General features: G+C 42.2%; 1 protein-coding gene across 1 annotated transcript in view; it reads right to left on the reverse strand.

Annotated features, from left to right (window-relative positions):
• Positions 1–16,895, reverse strand: part of LOC308320183 (uncharacterized protein) — a gene marked incomplete at its 5' end in the record, with an annotated part of 34,067 nt that overhangs the window by 12,825 nt on the left and 4,347 nt on the right. The window contains 13 exons of the mRNA XM_080770501.1: positions 5,309–5,661; positions 6,702–6,771; positions 7,284–7,356; positions 7,490–7,611; positions 7,705–7,938; positions 8,178–8,405; positions 9,233–9,410; positions 9,594–9,759; positions 10,266–10,454; positions 11,488–11,619; positions 15,477–15,614; positions 16,000–16,252; positions 16,654–16,726. Coding sequence (XP_080626627.1) covers positions 5,309–5,661; positions 6,702–6,771; positions 7,284–7,356; positions 7,490–7,611; positions 7,705–7,938; positions 8,178–8,405; positions 9,233–9,410; positions 9,594–9,759; positions 10,266–10,454; positions 11,488–11,619; positions 15,477–15,614; positions 16,000–16,252; positions 16,654–16,726 — 2,209 coding nt within the window. The remainder of the gene's footprint in view (positions 1–5,308; positions 5,662–6,701; positions 6,772–7,283; positions 7,357–7,489; positions 7,612–7,704; positions 7,939–8,177; positions 8,406–9,232; positions 9,411–9,593; positions 9,760–10,265; positions 10,455–11,487; positions 11,620–15,476; positions 15,615–15,999; positions 16,253–16,653; positions 16,727–16,895) is intronic.

Consider the following 16,895-nt stretch of genomic DNA (forward strand, 5'->3'; position numbering starts at 1 on the left):
TAATTCTGCATTCTATTGCATTGAACACGTTCTCTGATGCCTTTTTAAGCCTCCTGACATTTCTTTCCAGTATGAAAACAACATGCTGGCCTTAATTACTGTTAAACATATCATAGAAAATGGTTTGTTTTTAATGTTTATACAGTACTACACTAGTACTGTTCAGGTCAATTTGATCTTGCAGTGACGGTGGAGCCTAAAAGCGGTCAAAAAAAGATGTCTTTCTTTGCAGTATAAGCTATACTACTTCCTCCCAATTTATTTCATTATAATCACACGTGCACCTGCAACGTTGTGCACACTCTCAGAGAGGTGTACAGACAGACACACATGCATGCATGCATGCATGCATGCAACACACACACACACACACACACACACACACACACACACACACACACACACACACACACACACACACACACACACACACACACACACACACACACACACACACACACACACACACACACACACACACACACACACACACACACACACACACACACACACACACACACACACACACACACACACACACACACACACACACACACACACACGGTCATTTTGACCCAGGAACATTTTTGCTGTTCCTGGAGTAACCAGACAGGGTGTTAACAGCTTAGGCATTTTTGTTCTTGGACACAATGTTCTGTCCCTACGAGTAACTTGTAAGAGATAGATAAATGAGTAGCTGAAGTCAAAGACTAAATGCACACACACACACACACACACACACACACACACACACACACACCCAGAGTGATCAAGCTGTTCCTTAAAAACCAGCATGTGGTTTGTTGAATATCCATACAGTATAACTCTAGTTACAAAGCAATAGCCCCATGCAGTGATAACCGTTTTAACTTTACTTTATTGCAAGTTCCAGACAGAACACAGGACCTCTATATTTCATATTTATTTTCTAGGACCAATTATTAGCTCCTTCAAGGGAATTTATTATTATTGTTATGCTTACAATATCCAATTATACTGTTCTTTCAAACCGGATAAGATGGACGTGATCACCAAACTGCAAGAATATATTACTGCCATCAAGAACTGGATGGCCAGCAACGTTTTGCAACTGAATACCTACAAAACAGAAGTTTTAATTGTTGCCCCAAGTAGCTAGTTGCTTACATGTTGCCGACCGTCTTGGGTCATTGAAACAGAATATATATGCTCTAACCCCTGAAACCTTGGCGTTATTTTAGAGCAGTATGTGCTTTTAGATAAGGATGTTAATTCTGGCCCGGTGCGCAGCAGAGTGTACGGCGGCTGGGATGAGGATCATTGTCTCGAAATCTGAGGCCATGGTTCTCAGCAGGAAACCGGTGGATTTTGTGCAGTCCGGGTAGGGAATGAGGCATTACCCCAGGTGAAGGAGTTCAAGTATCTCGGGGTCTTGTTCACGAGTGAGGGGAGGACGGAGAAGGAGATCAGCCGGAGAATCTGAGCGGCAGGGGCGGTATAGCAGAGCTTTAACGCACGGTTGTGAAAAGATTTGAGCCAGAAGGCAAAGTTCTCTGTCTACCGAGCAATCTTCGTTCCTACTCTCACCTACAGTATGTGGGTCATGACCGAAAGAATAAGGTCGGAAATTAGTTTTTTTCGACGGGTGGCTGCAGGCATCTTCCTTAGAGATAGTGAGAAGTTCAGTCACACGAGAGAGACTCAAAGAGTAGAACCGCTGCTCCTTCGCCTGGAAAGGAGCCAGCTTAGGTGGTTTGGGCATCTGGTTAGGATGCCTCTCGGGCGCCTCGTCCCTAGGGAGGTCCCCAAGGCACGTCCCACTGGGAGGAGACCCCGGGGCAGACCAATTAAAAAGATTTGATCCTCCAAACCAGTTGGAGGATCAAATCTTATTTTATTATCGACTTGTTTTACTTTTGACTATTATTGACATGTTTTACTTTTGTTTTGTGACTGTGATTGTCTGAGACAGGTGCTCTATAAATAAACTTTACTTACTGTCACTAATCTTTGAGGTGTGCGTCGGCCTTCTTTAAACAATAAACTGTTTTAACTTGAAACCTGTGTGTGTGAAAACAGGATAGTTAAATGGTACCATAAAGACAACAGGAGTCAGGAACATTTCACAGCAAGCTCAAAGTGTTGAATATGTGTACATTCATACTGTACATCATGTTTGCATGAGTAATCCAGCAATTAAAATACATTTGATAACATCAAGCATAATAACAGTGAGCCCAATATACCGTAATGCATCTGGCTGCGTCAATGGGGTTAGAGTTATCTATGGTGTCCAATAGAGCTTTGACATTGCTAATAAATCTGTATGAATACATGTGCATGTATTGCATGTGAATATACAGTATTATGTCAGGCCAGACAGGGCCCCGGAGACTGCTGTCTGCTGGCATACTGTGCTGTATCAGGGAGAATCTGCTGTGCTGCCGGGCTCAGGTCCAACCAGGATGACCAGGCTCCATCGATCACCATGATGAATTTAAGACTGCCCATTATTACTACTTCACTTTCTGGCTTCCCCAAGGAATAGAGGCATTCAATACTCATTGTGCTGCTCTCAGGACTTTAAGACTGGACATTCACACACGGCTACTGTAGCTTGGAAAGTGATACGCTGTTCAAAACAAATGTTATCATCCTTGTTGTGTAAGGAAATACAAATTATTCCAATTTAGCTCCAGAAATATCAGTAGAATCACAATGAAAGTTGATAAAGGGCTGTAATTACCGATAAAAGCCTTGTGACTTTTCTGTTGCTGCAATTTCCACCCAGATTTGCCTAAACAAGTTAACCGTTATTGTATATAACATTTATTCGTTAACATATTGTCGCTGTTGGGTAGGTCGGTATTTCTTTTTAAATATATAAATCGGTGCTAGGACACCCTTACCAGACGTAAGTCGTGTGTCGGTTTTACAACCAATAAAAAGTCAAACCAACTAAACTCATATAACTCCTGGTTAAACTACAACTTTGGATGGCACTGGCTTTCTCTGTCAAAAAGTTGAGATTTGAAACAGCCACCATTACGGTAGGTGGCATTTCAAAGGCTTATTTCTTCATGAATCGAATGAAATAAAATAAACGTTATTTTACAGCTGTTTTTCCATAGAAACAAATAAAGAGGGTGTGTGCAACAGTGCATACATGCTTGCAATTCTTTCCTCCTTGTCTGCAGGACGCTCTTCACAGGGCCCCGTCTTGTCTTTAAAAAGTTGAGATTTGAAACGGCCATAATTCGGTGATTTCTCAACCGTTTTATGTAAAATTCCCCATATTCCTTAGGAAGTTTGCTTTCATTCACTGTATCGTACCTGATTCTATTGTTATTCAGTCAAACAATACCAGCAAAATCGTAAGGAGCCTACTTCCAACACTTACATAACCACAAAAAGCAGACATAAAGGCCTACAAGCTATCATGCACATCATGGCTGTCGACAGCTTGTAGATCTGTTCTTTTGAGGCACAAAGGAGACAGCAGTGCAATAGGAATAATGATTTAACCCAAATGTGACAAAGTCATCTCATGTCTATGCTGCCTGCATGCAGAAATAAAATGGTTCAACTAACATGAGTATATTGTCTGGGTTTCCCAAACGCATATGGTGTAAGACTTGTAGTGCTGCACATGCTCAGATGCCCTCTGAGGCCTATACCATACCAGGCCTCAGGCCTATCATTGCGTGGCACATCTATGCACGAAATGTCTATGTTCACAGGCTTCTGTGAACAGAAGCCTAGAGGGCATCTGAACATGTGCAGCATGATACAAGTCTTACGTACACCATATGCGTTTGGGAAACCATTATTTGTACATCATTGTGTGCGGAAAAAAAGAAATAAAGAGAGATCTAGGGATAAAACATGGCAGAGAATATGACGTTCTTAATGGAACCCTGAGTCCTCACCTTGAACCTCCAGAGTCCCCCGATGTCATTGGTGCTCTCGAAGCAGGTGGGCTCCAGACCCTCATCCAGACAGGCCTTGATGCTGGTCACCACTGGCTTCTCCACTTCACCCAGGAGTGTCGGTTAGAACACAACATAGGACAGACAACTTCTCTCATTTAAGTGGTTTACTTAGTCTTGACTGAGCACAGTACAGTACAACGACACTTCCTTTATGTGTGGTGTCTGCAATGATACAGAAATAATAATTACAGTAAACAATATCAATATGACAAAGGCATTATGCTTACACACTGCTTACATAACTTGATGTGAACTGGACCTAAACACTCTTCTGACTGTAGGCAAGAGCAGATAAGTAAGCCTGGGACCGAGGCTAAGGCAAGAGGAGAAACAGAGACAATGAACTAATTACCTGCAGGTTTGTTCATTGTCATTGATTACACTGATTACACATTGTCATCACCCACACCCACACTAACGAGCACACTGAACCTAGTTCACAGTCAGGCTTTTGTACACACTTTCTTAAAATGTGGGACCACTCCGGTCCCACAACTCCCTCGGCATGAGTCAGCACTGTCCCAGACTTCCACGCAATGTTGAAAAGATGTATCAACCAAGATAATGGTTGATAACCCCTCAACACCCATAGCCACATCTCTCTCATGTTTAGGTAATTAAGGGCGCACCATTGACTGCATGTTACTGCCATGCTGACAATGTGCTTGCGTGAACTTGTATTAGCCTACATTATAACGTGACATTTATTATACAGCTCGAATATATAGCCACTATACAAGCTCACAACTGGTTGTGGACACTTCTATAGTTTGCCAAGTCGCCAGAGCAATGGTAAAGTGTCTATCATTTTTTAATTATATGGAGAGAAAAGTCGAGTCGGGATCTGGAGAATTACGCACATAGTGTGACATGCTGACAGACAATGAAAGAAGGGATTTTTTTCTAAAATGGAGGACGAAAATATCCGTTTTGCAAAAGATCCAGAGTAGTGTGGCCTGGGCCTTAATTAGGAAAAAATAACCTGCACGGAATTTCTTTACAGGAAGTAGCTCATAACATGTCTACGGTGGATTTGTATTAAACAGCTTTCCATACAGCTGCAATGTTGGAGAGTTTGACGTTGTTTAATACAGTTAGATAGGACTTTTCTGTTTGGATGAATGGGCTGTCAATGGGAAGTTCCACCTAGTTAGCACCTTGCTGGCAAGATGGCCGCGGTCTGAATATTGTCAATGGCGGTGGGCCAGATTAATTAAAAAGACGCAGATTCACACCAAAGGCAGGCTCCCTGTTAAGAACTACTGATTTAAAGGCATTTTGAAGAACAAGACTGGAATATACAGTTCAGTCCATATTTAACACACTGCAGTGTCTACCAGAAGCCCCCGAGCAACGTGTTGAGTCTCTCCAGAATCTGAGCTGGTTCCTCCAGCATGGCCTGGAGTTTATACTGGGAAAACAGCACAACCACCATTACTACTCCCCCACAGAGCGTGAGCAGCTTCGGGGACGAGAGTGCAAGTCGCCTGGCTTCAGGTTCTGGCACCGCTCTGGTCTTGAAGGGCTGGGCCACCCGCTCCCATTGAGTGAGGATGGCCTGACGGGCTCCGGACCATTGGCCCGACCCGGTCAGGCGAAACTGGTAAGGAGTGCAGGGGCCGAGCAACACCTTCAGGCCCAGCACTGGATCTCTCAGTAGAAGTCCTGGGATGTTCGGTCGAACCCCTATCTGTGATTAGAAAGATATAATGATGAATGAGAATTTGGCATAGATCTACCTGTGGAAACAAAACAATCCATTTATCATTTCTAGACTGTAGATAAATGGAACCTTTTCAGGGCACGACCCCCAAAATAATCATATTTGAACCGGGGACGCCCCCGCCCTGACAAGCACTTCAGGAGATGAAGGTTAATTTAGTTTGACTCAATTCCATTGTGAAAATACGTGATATACATGCAAACACTTTACAATGCAATTTTCACAAATCTTTCCTCTGATATTTGACAATTTCGCCAATATTTAACAATTTTTGGTAGTATAGTTTGTTGATTACTTTGATGCAGTAATGGTTTTATTTATTTTATTTTACATGTAGGCCTAAAAACTTTAATTGTCGCTTTACAAAATGTGCAGATACCCTATCATCTACTAGTATACCCTTGTAGCACTGAAGAAGAAACGTTAATGAGCACAGAGCACTTTATGAACAAAAAATAAATGTTATTTACTTAGTTTCTTAGTTTTCCTTAATTATTCATGCAGTGAATGAATTAATGCCTTTATTGCAGACTCAAGGTCCATAGAAAAACAACAAAAACACAAAACATATACAATAAAAAAACAGTCTAAATGTACATGTTAAACCTGGCATTTGTGACAGTTATACAGGCTTTTAAGCCAATGTCTCCTAAGGCTAGAGGAGTATCTATAGTGCAACTCTTCACAGGGTTACTTATACTGACATTAATGCTATTCACAGACTCATCCAAGTCGACCAAGTGACACATGAATCTATGCATTAAGTTCCGGAGAACAGCTTGAAAAGTATTGACTCTCAGCCACAAACATTTCACTCGCAGTGAAATGTGTGAAGTGAAGTATAGTGAGTCTTTCTGCCAGTTTTCCCATAATGGTATACCATGTGGGGACCTCCCTGGGGGGGTAGGCTGAGAACCACTGGCACTGCTCTAGATAAATGGACGTTACGTTACGTTTCCACAGCATGCTCTAGTCTAGATTCTAGAGTCATGCTGATGTGGACTGACCTCTTCAGCCATGAAATCCAGGTAGGATATGTAGTCCACCAGGAGGGCAGCCTGTCGTGGACAAGAGTAGCTGAGAAAAAAGGCAGAAACATGGATAAAGTGATCGGCCATTATAACAAAATGAGTGTACTGTAAACATGGGCCTGTGAAGGACACATTCAAACTACAAATCAGCTTCTTAAAGATGTTTAACCCATTAAGACATATCTGAGGCAGATTCTACAAAGTTCTTCTAAATTCTAGAAAAAACTATGTTGCTACTGTATAATATCAGTGGTCCTTCATGTCAAGGACCCCCAATAGACCCGTAGACCACAATTTAAAAATATTTAGTTCCAGGGACCCGTCAGAACAAAGATTTGAAATGTTTGCTTAATTCAGAGATTTCCACAAATGTTTTTCCTCAAAAATAACAGATCTACAAGATCATAGCTCGTCACTGTGTTTTACATGATGCATTTTTTCCAGAATAAATCAACAATATATCTTTCTAGTGAAATGCCCTTTCTAAAGCAAATCATTTTAACTGGTTCAGCAGCATCAGAAAACATCAGCTTATATTTGTCACATTGTTAACTATACCCCCTCATGCTTCTCTTCATCTCATACTCGATGACACTCAACATGGACTCCTTGGACGGAAGATTGTTCAGACCTAAAAAACAAAACAAAGACAATTGCCATTTTTAGGCCTACGTACATAAAAGTGTGTGTGACTGTGTGTGTGTGTGTGTGTGTGTGTGTGTGTGTGTGTGTGTGTGCGTGTGCGTGTGGTCAGATCCGTTTACCAGCGAAGACCTTGACAGCCCATCGGGCCTGCATCTCCACTGCGGGCATAATCGGTCCTTTTGTTTGAAACAGGCCCAAGACGGCCAGAGTGGGGCGCTCTAGAGAAGGCGGGAACATGCGTCTGTAAAATCGATGATGATTTTAACTTGTGATAATACATGACAGTGAAAGTTGACAGTAATAGCACACTGTATTTACAACATCATGCACCTACTTGTACAAGGTCACCTCTCCTCCGGGCCCCTCAGCCAGAGATGGAGGCAGGAATGGGAAAGTGAAATGATAGCCGGTACAGAAGACCACAGCGTCAATATTCTCCTCCACTGTGCCATCGCCAAACTCAAGTCCAGAGCTCTGGAAGCTCTTCAGGTCAGTTTTCATCACCAGCGCCCCCTGAAGGATTCGACCAGGAAGCTCATCATTGATCATAGGATTCTTCTCTAAAAGCCTGGGGAAAATGGCAATGTAAATCACAAAAACAACAACAATGGTGAGAAGAAGAGCTGTAGGGATACACTACTAATCTATTGATTAAATGTGAGCTTTTTGAAACATTTTGCTTATAATGCCCAAAATATGGATACCTAATGCCTTGTAGCTCTCAGGCTCTCATTCTCATAGCCGAATCATAGACAGATCTGTGCTAGTAGCCAAATGTGTCTTCTATCAAAGTTGCAATATAGTCACCTGTGTTTGGGCTTCAGCCCATATAAACTGTGGTCATATTTGTGGTTCAAATCTCTCTCTGCCACCCAGTTCACCAGAGCCTTTGGTAGTAGTCGGGTCAGGATTTGGCTGAACCTGGTGATAAATGTCATGTCCAGAGGAAGCCCAGAGTTGGACATTCGACCAATCACCCAGGCGCCCTGGCGTGTACTGAGGAATGTCTGAAAGGAAATATGATGCAGAAAGGTACTAAGTGCCAGCTGACGATTATCTTGAAATTCTTTTGATCATTGGATGCGCATAGTCTCAAATTCCATTGACAATACTAAGGGTCCGAGGGGCTTGTTTTTTGGTTGTGAAAGCTTCCATTCTTCTCAGATTACTGTACTTCACAATCTGTGTCACGAGAACACCTTTTCCTAGGGCAACACTGGACGACTACCACAAAGAGTGTGTTAACAATAGCTCAAATAACGTAATCATAGCTTGCTAAAATAACTTTTAAGACTTGAATGAAAGTATAATCAATAGATGAACCGATAACATAATTCTGGTAACTGATTTTCATGCTGGTCGTCTAATTATTAATTTGGACCTGGGAGGCTAAATAGAATTAGTCACCTAAACAAGTCTGATTGTACCTCCACCAGCCCCCACAGCTGTGGCCAGATCAAGGCAGGCACAGGCACTGTCTATGTTTTTCTGTTATCTCAGGAATGCCTTGAGGAGAATGTCATGACATTTGGCATGAATGTCCACTTGGACTCAAGGATGAACTTATTAGAAGTAGGTGATAAAATATCCAGGTCACGGTGATCTCACAAAACATGATAATTAAATTCTTGAAAAGTCTTCATCGACTGAATGGTAGTTTGAACAGAGACAGATACAAACGGCAAGTAATTGGCTGAAGGCATACAACCACAAGGCAGTATTTGGGTGCCATTGTCGCTCACCAATAATGGCCGATCTACAAGTTCACAACGTGCCGCATCAGCTTGTACAGTAGGGTGGCTATTTTAGGTCTGTCAGTGTGCGCAGTATAAAACAAGCCTAACCCTGCAGTAACTAATGACTAAAGTTGTGCTTTTCTGTTCTTCTTCCACCTCACCTTGTCTGCAGACCTGCTAATCTCCACAGCAATGTCTCCGGCTGAGTTTCCGATGCCAACCACCACAACCCTCTTCCCTCTGAAGTCCTCTGCATCTTTGTATTCCCAGCTGTGGTGGCACCTTCCAGGAAATGTTTCAGAGCCTGGGGTGGAACACAGGGGTTGTCCTTAAGCTTTCGGGGGAAAGTCTCCTTCAACGTGACATAATTATACTCAACTCATCATGTACATCAAATATCACAATAACTTTAACTGTCTTTGTATACTGTGCCTAATTTGAGTGGAAAAGGTGAATACGGTACGTCTGATTTGGTTTGTGTACGGACCTGGATAGTCTTCTAGGGGTAAGACAGGGTGTGTGTAATGGCCTGAACACACCAGAACTGCATCAAAGACGTGCCTCTCTTCCTGCCCAACTTTGTTTTCGGTCACCACTTCCCACTGGCAAGACGCAGAGACATCTGGCCTTTGCCTTACGCTTCGCACTGTGGTCTTAAAGACAGGTACAAGAACATACCCATGAAGTTATATGAACCCTTACACACAAATATATAATATTTAAGGGTAAATAAATAAGGGTACAGTACAAATACAAGTACAGTATCCTTACAAGTACCTTATAATAATGATCTTATTGGTAGTCAATTTAAAAGCATAAACAAGTTGTATCAAAGCGTGAATGCAGGTAGTGAAGTCCTGAAGCGACAGAAAGATGTAATGGATCTAAGACTCAAGAGATTGAAGAAGATCATTCCAATCAATTGGAGCTTTGTAGAAGAATAAGATCCTATGTCCTATGTTTAAAGATTTGTGGGACAACAAAGTAAGGATATTGCATGTGTCTATAAGTGGATATGATGATGTGCAGATGCAACTAAATATTTCAAATAAGAAGGAAGTAGGAGAAGACATGACATTATATTAGAAACAAAGAAAGTTGCGGTAGCAGCAGGAGTGTATACGGAGGGGGAACAGTGGGATTATTAGAGGAGAATAACCTGGAAACGAATGTGCCTGCACAGGTCAAAATGTTCAGCATACAGCCTGAAGTACTGCAGCAGTTGGGAGTTGTGCAGGTAGTTTGGATAATCAGCAGGCATGGGGAAGTCACTGAAACACATCATCTCCTTGGAGGTGTTGACCACCAGTGAGCGGTAGATACTAGAACGTTCTGGCTCAGGTGACTCCTGCATGTGGACACAGACAGGAGCAGGCCAGGCAATCGTGTCAACGATTAGTAGAGTGAGGAACTGCGCTAGACTTTAAACTAGCAGTTCGCAACCTTTTCAGGACACTTCAGGACCTTTAAAAGGTCTTAACAGTCCTTAAATGGTCACTTCACAATCATCTGGGGACTGACCCCCCCCTGGGGGTCCTGACCCCCAGGTTGAGAACCATGCACTGCTTTAGACAGTCTAAAGTACAATCACATTCTGACTTTTCTCACTGCACCTAAGATAGCAATGCGCCAGAGCACACCAACTTTTAGGACTAGATAAGGGCAAGTACCGTATGGTAATTACACATGTGTGCAGGGCATGAAAATGACACCTGCCTCGTTGCACCGCTGCTTTGTGTTGTACAGGTGTAAGATAGCCAGGGCCTTAAAGTGGCACTATGCAACATTCTTTCCTATGTCCATCTTTGAGGGTTTGTAAACACAAACATTGTGTTAACACAAACATTGAAGACGAAGATATTAGTAGATATTAGTAATATATCTACTAATGAGACATTTAGATTATGTCAAAGGTAATTTATTTTATATCTTATATTTATTCAATGTTGTATTATTATTATTATTACCCTCATTATTATTATTATTATTATTATTATTATTATTATAACTTTTATCTTATTCGTTTATCCCCACTCTTAAGGACACTTGGACATTAACACAGGAGTAGCCGGAGATGGAACCTTCTGTTCCCCAATCAGACGTACTACCTCTTCAGCCACAGCCGCCCATAGTCTATCAGTCATTTGTTGTGCATAATGAATGCCAATCTTTTGGATTATCTCCCCCAGTGAGGAAATGGCAAATATGTCTTAAATCTATGTCCTCACAGGTCACCCTGGTGGCTCAACAAGTTCATATCTGTCCATGCAATAGCTTGCATTTGACTCTGCAGTGTCACATCTCATCCTCCCTATCTTTATCCTCTATATCTTCTCCATCTCTCACCTGCTCTGCCATTAAAAGGTTGTGCCCTCACCCACCTTAAACTTCCACAGACCACCGATGTCATCACTGCTCTCAAAGCAAACCGGTTCCAATCCCTCATCCAGACATGTCTTGATGCAGACCAGACCTGAACTGCCACCTCCGATCACTGCCACGCGCCGGACCATCGTTCACCTGCACAGGGAAGGGCAGTTTTAATGCCTGTTGTAAACTCTAATTGGACCCTAGTCTGGTTCTGGCAGACAGGTAGTGTGTGCAGGCTGGGTGGTGTGTGTGCAGGCTGGGTGGTGTGTGTGCAGGCTGGGTGGTGTGTGACAATCCAGTTGAATTATTCCTTTGGTACGACGACTGCGGCGGCGGGCCCGGGAGAACAAATAACGGGACACGAGACAGTATCACGCTAAAGGTTCACCAAGTTTATTACACAAACAGGAACATATATAGTGCTGGATCATAATGACGTGACAACAAGATATCAGACATAATAACGTGCCTACTGCAGCAAGGCTGACCTTGCTGTCTGAGATGTCTCTCGTAGCCTAACTACAGTATAAAGTATGCTACAGTTCAGGCAGTACACAATACATATCAAGTACACTGTGTCTCATGTTCAAGTACACAGACATGGGCGATCATGTTTATAACAATGCCCACTGAAACAGTTGGTGTCAGCAACATATTGAGACTTTTCGTCAAGAAGGTCATGAAAAAGAGAGACAGGAAAAAAATAAAAAAGTATGAAAATAGTGTCCGAAGTTCATTTCCTGCTAAGACTTTGTGTCATCCCTAATAACAATGACAGCTAGCTACAATTTAGGCATTTAACAGACAGTTTCATCTATAGTGACTTACAAAGTGTAAAGGAATTAGTGCTAGGAGAAAACAATTAAGGGAATAGAAAAAGCAATCAGAATGCATGTTAGTGCAGTATGTTATGTCACGTTAAATTGGGTTAGAGAGGGATCAAAGGTAAAAAGAACAAGATGATTGTTTATAGAATATCTCAAATAAAATAAAATAAAGGAAAAATAAAATAAAGAAAAGGGAGGACAATTAATCCAAAGGCAAGTAATGCTGGGTTTCAATAACACCCATACTTTGTGATCCCACCTCCACTGAGGTCATCAACATGTAATCATTAACTTAACACATGTTACACAACATCATGATCAATGCATGAAATTAAAGACATCTGTTCTTACCTACAGTATACCCCTGAGGCTTGTGTGCACTGTGCAGGTAAGCTTGTTGTGCAGGAGAAGCCTCTAGACTAGAGTCACTAGATATGTTTTGTTGCACATTAACTTTTCAGTCAGTCAGTCAGTCAGACTCTAACCCTGTTGGTGAGGTAAAAATGTTTTTACTTTGCAGAATTTTCTATCTTATCAGAATGTTCTGTATCTTCCCTGAACACTCACCTTCTCACAGTTGGAATCTGTATAGCATGTGTCCACTCCTCACAAACAGTATGAATGTCTGAAAACTAACTAAAAAGGAAAACAGAGGAAGCCTTTGTTAACCCTTTATTTGATGTCTAGACCGTCTAGACAGAATACCCTAAATAAAAAACAGCACCACCTTTTGACCAAAATAAATATTTCCGATATTAAAATTGAATTGCAAATCTATGGTTGAATATATCCCTATTCTGGTTTCGGAGACAGAAATACGTTGACTTGAGTCTTTCAGTCAAACATTTCACTATAATGTGTGCAGAGTACTATGTTGGTGGCAGTGGCTCGTGGGTAGAGTGGCTGCAGAGACCAGATGGGAACCGTGATGTTTCCAGTTCAATCCTGGGCTGATCTGTCCACATGTCAAAGTGTCCTTGGGCAAGGCACTGAACCCTACATTGCCTCCAATGAGTCGGTCGGTGCTAGCTTGCCACCATTGGTGTGGGAAGTGAGGACGCTGGCGATGACCGTTTGTCACTTCACCTCCTAATGTGTGAATTAATTAACCATTGTAAGCACTTTGAGTAAGCAGTGCATAGAAAAGCGCGATAAAAATGCAATTTAATATAATGTTGTGGACTAATCTCTCTACATTCTATGACAGCAGGCCTACAGTATGTGGTGTTTATTACATCATATGGCAAGGGTGTCCAAATGTTTTTCAAAGGGGACCATATTTGAAAATGTGAAAAGACCTGACTTCGTTCATCTCCTCTCATCCTTTGGACCATATAGTCACGTAAGAATTTATCATTTTACGACATCGATAGTCTTTTGTTGGACATGTAGCCAAATGTAAGTCATTCATCTGTACTGTGCACAAAACAAAAAACAATTCAGCCTTATGGAAAAAGAAAAAAGCCTTTCTTTCCCCAGCCACTAGCAGTTAGAAATCCTCTGTTCAGGTTAATTTTAAAACACTCATATATACTGGCAGGCCATGAATAATTTAGGAAGGAGGTCAGATAAAATCTCATATAAAATCTGTCCTTCTGCCATATGAGTGGCTCCTGTTCAAGATCCAAGAAACCATCTGGGCAGTGCTGCAGAAAATAGAAACTTCATGGTGCATTAACCCATTAACATTGTGCAAACTCATGATTCCTACTATTCCTAGGCATTCCTAGGCAACAGCCCTTTATTGCCTCCACCAGCCAAAGGCATGGGGAGAGTATATTGCACTCCATCCGTGTGTGTCCGTATGTCCGTCCGTGAGTGTGTGTGTGTGTGTGTGTCCGTCCGTCTGCGTACAGCTAATCTCCGGCACCGTTGGCCGGTCAATGCCAAACTGCACACACACTCCCTGGATGCCAACGACGAACCTCTGCCCCAACGGCCTATTATAGCGCCACCATGAGGCAGATTATTGCAAAACACATTTCTTTATATTACGTACACATTTTATCCATACACACAAATCGGTATACACTATCTCTATAGTCATGTGATCAACACGGACCTTGGCTATAAGATTGCCTTCCAAAATTTGCAGGATTGGTCCGTTTTGAACAAAATGCCTCAAATCATGAACACCATGCAATTTCCATCAAATTATGCACAGCCACACACATTCCCACTAGGCTGAGAAAGAAATGGCAATTCAAATAAATTGTGAAGACAGTTTCTTGTTCGCCCCAAAGAAATACGTTTTAATATTGTTTGGAACGACATTGGATCAAAGTCGGTAACATTGGACCAGTCCTTGTCAGGGGACGACATTACAACTAAGGTGATCTCTAAACGTGCAAATAAACTACAATTATTGTAAAACAAAGACATTTGGTGTCACGTCGATCCATTGTCACCTCGACTATGCCTGTTTTTTTATTTTGTAAATGTGCCGTTATTGTTTTACTCTTATCGTTTACCAAAATAAAACCGTTCTACAAAATGTGGACAAAGGGGTTAAACAATTTATTTAGACAGTTTGCAGTATGTACATGGACATTAGAAAAATACAGTTATAAATTAAATAGTGTGCTACAAGAGTCAAGTGCCTGTCAGTTTAGTTCTTTGTATAAAAGTGTTTTTGTAAAGCCTGTAAATTTATCCCAACACGTCAGTAGGCCCTTGTGAAAATGTGATGAACGCCAGTCACTGACAAGGGTAATCAGTTACAGGCTGGAACTAGTAATTGATTAACATGTTCATATAAGGATACCCAATAATCATCCCCCATAACCTGTGGGAGGAATAGTAATAAAGCTTATTCTGGTTCATAAATGCAAGTGAAAGACAAAGTTCACTTTAGCTCCTAATGCAGACATTTATACAGAATGAGATGCATCATTGATGTTAATCCTGCAAGTCTGAGCCAATAACTTTGCACAGTGGTTCTTCAAGAGTTGGCACTTTCATGTCATGGAATAAGTATAGTATGTTCAGATTGTCTGTGGACGGAGTCTGGCCAGGAGGGTAGGGAAGGTGGAGGGATCACGGGTCAGATTGTCTGTGGATGGAGTCTGGCCAGGAGGGTAGGGAAGGTGGAGGGATCACGGGTCAGATTGTCTGTGGACGGAGTCTGGCCAGGAGGGTAGGGAAGGTGGAGGGATCACGGGTCAGATTGTCTGTGGACGGAGTCTGGCCAGGAGGGTAGGGAAGGTGGAGGGATCACGGGCATGGATGTAGTAGACAACAGCTCCTCCGGCCATGACAGTCAGGCTCCACTTGATCAGACGGCCAGCAATGCACTTCTCAGGCTCTTCCACCTGGCAAGAGACAGGGCACATATTCAATTATACCGAATTAGTCGTTTGAAAAGTGAAAACCACTGAATATTAAAGTTGATTGGGGCCGCCAAGGGCTCTACTCCATTTTTAATTCATTTATGGATAACAGATTCGGGTTTTTTTTAACTTTAACTTAATAATTTTGAGGGGCACTTGTCCAGCTTTTAGTGTAAGCGTATTTCCTATTGACAATGAACGGACAATTTTACATCATAGTGTCTGATGATGTCATTATCACTTCACACGTGTGATTGTTGTAGGAAACGAAAAGAGGGGGATGTTCTGTTCGGTGACCCACAAGGTCAGTCCTGACCCACTGGAAAACAGTGGATTAGAGAGGGGCAAACGGCAACCAACTGCTCACCTTTCTTGTTTTCAGGGGCTGGAGCATGCGGTCAAACTGCGTGAAGATGGCTCGACGGGCTCCGTCCCATTTCCGTGCTCCCATCACACGGTACTGGTACATTGTTACGGGCCCCCACAGAATCCTCTTAAACAGTGGATAGTCTGTGAAGAAGAGCCAGGGGAGGCTGGGTCGAGCTCCAATCTCACCAGCTAGGTCATCCATGTAGCTGACAAAATCCACTTGAATGGGTGTCAGTTTGGATACATTGAAGCTATGAGGAGGCAAGATAAGAAAGTGAGTGCGATTGTCGGTCAATATACAGCAGTTGAGGGGTGGTTCCCAAACTGGGGTTCGGGACCCCAAATAATTTTGGGGCCCCCCGGAGCTAGTTGCACCACCTCACACCAAGTGGCCTGGTCATAGTTTAAAAGCTTAAGCCATTAAATATACAACTAGGCTAAATTTAGTGAGGGGTGGTGCAACTTCTCAAAACATACAGTTTAAGTCTATACAGGGTATCTGCACATTTCTAAAGGGGGTTAGAGACCCTTTCTGTAGAGCAGATGCATAAGAATAATACAACTATTGTTTCCCAGGTGGAATTAAGTCAGTTTGAGCATACTGTACCTACACTTTATTGGTGGTTATAATATTGCAAAATATAGTTCATACTTTTTGCCCATGTCCTCGGTGTCACGATCGACAGACTTTATCATGGCCTGGCTGGAAGGCAGCTTATTTAACCCTGTGGAACAACAGACAGTAAACTGAGATATATGTGGCAAAGTCCTCTCTTTTCATAACTAAACTGATTACAGCGATCCAGTTTTATATCATTAAAAAAGGAAGTAAAGACGACTATACACATCCTTGGCACCACGCCGTTTATATTTTAATTATAAATACGGTATATG

The sequence above is a fragment of the Protomyctophum bolini genome (genome assembly GCF_963924005.1).
Source record: "Protomyctophum bolini genome assembly, chromosome: 8".
In the NCBI taxonomy this organism is placed as follows: Eukaryota; Metazoa; Chordata; class Actinopteri; order Myctophiformes; family Myctophidae; genus Protomyctophum; species Protomyctophum bolini.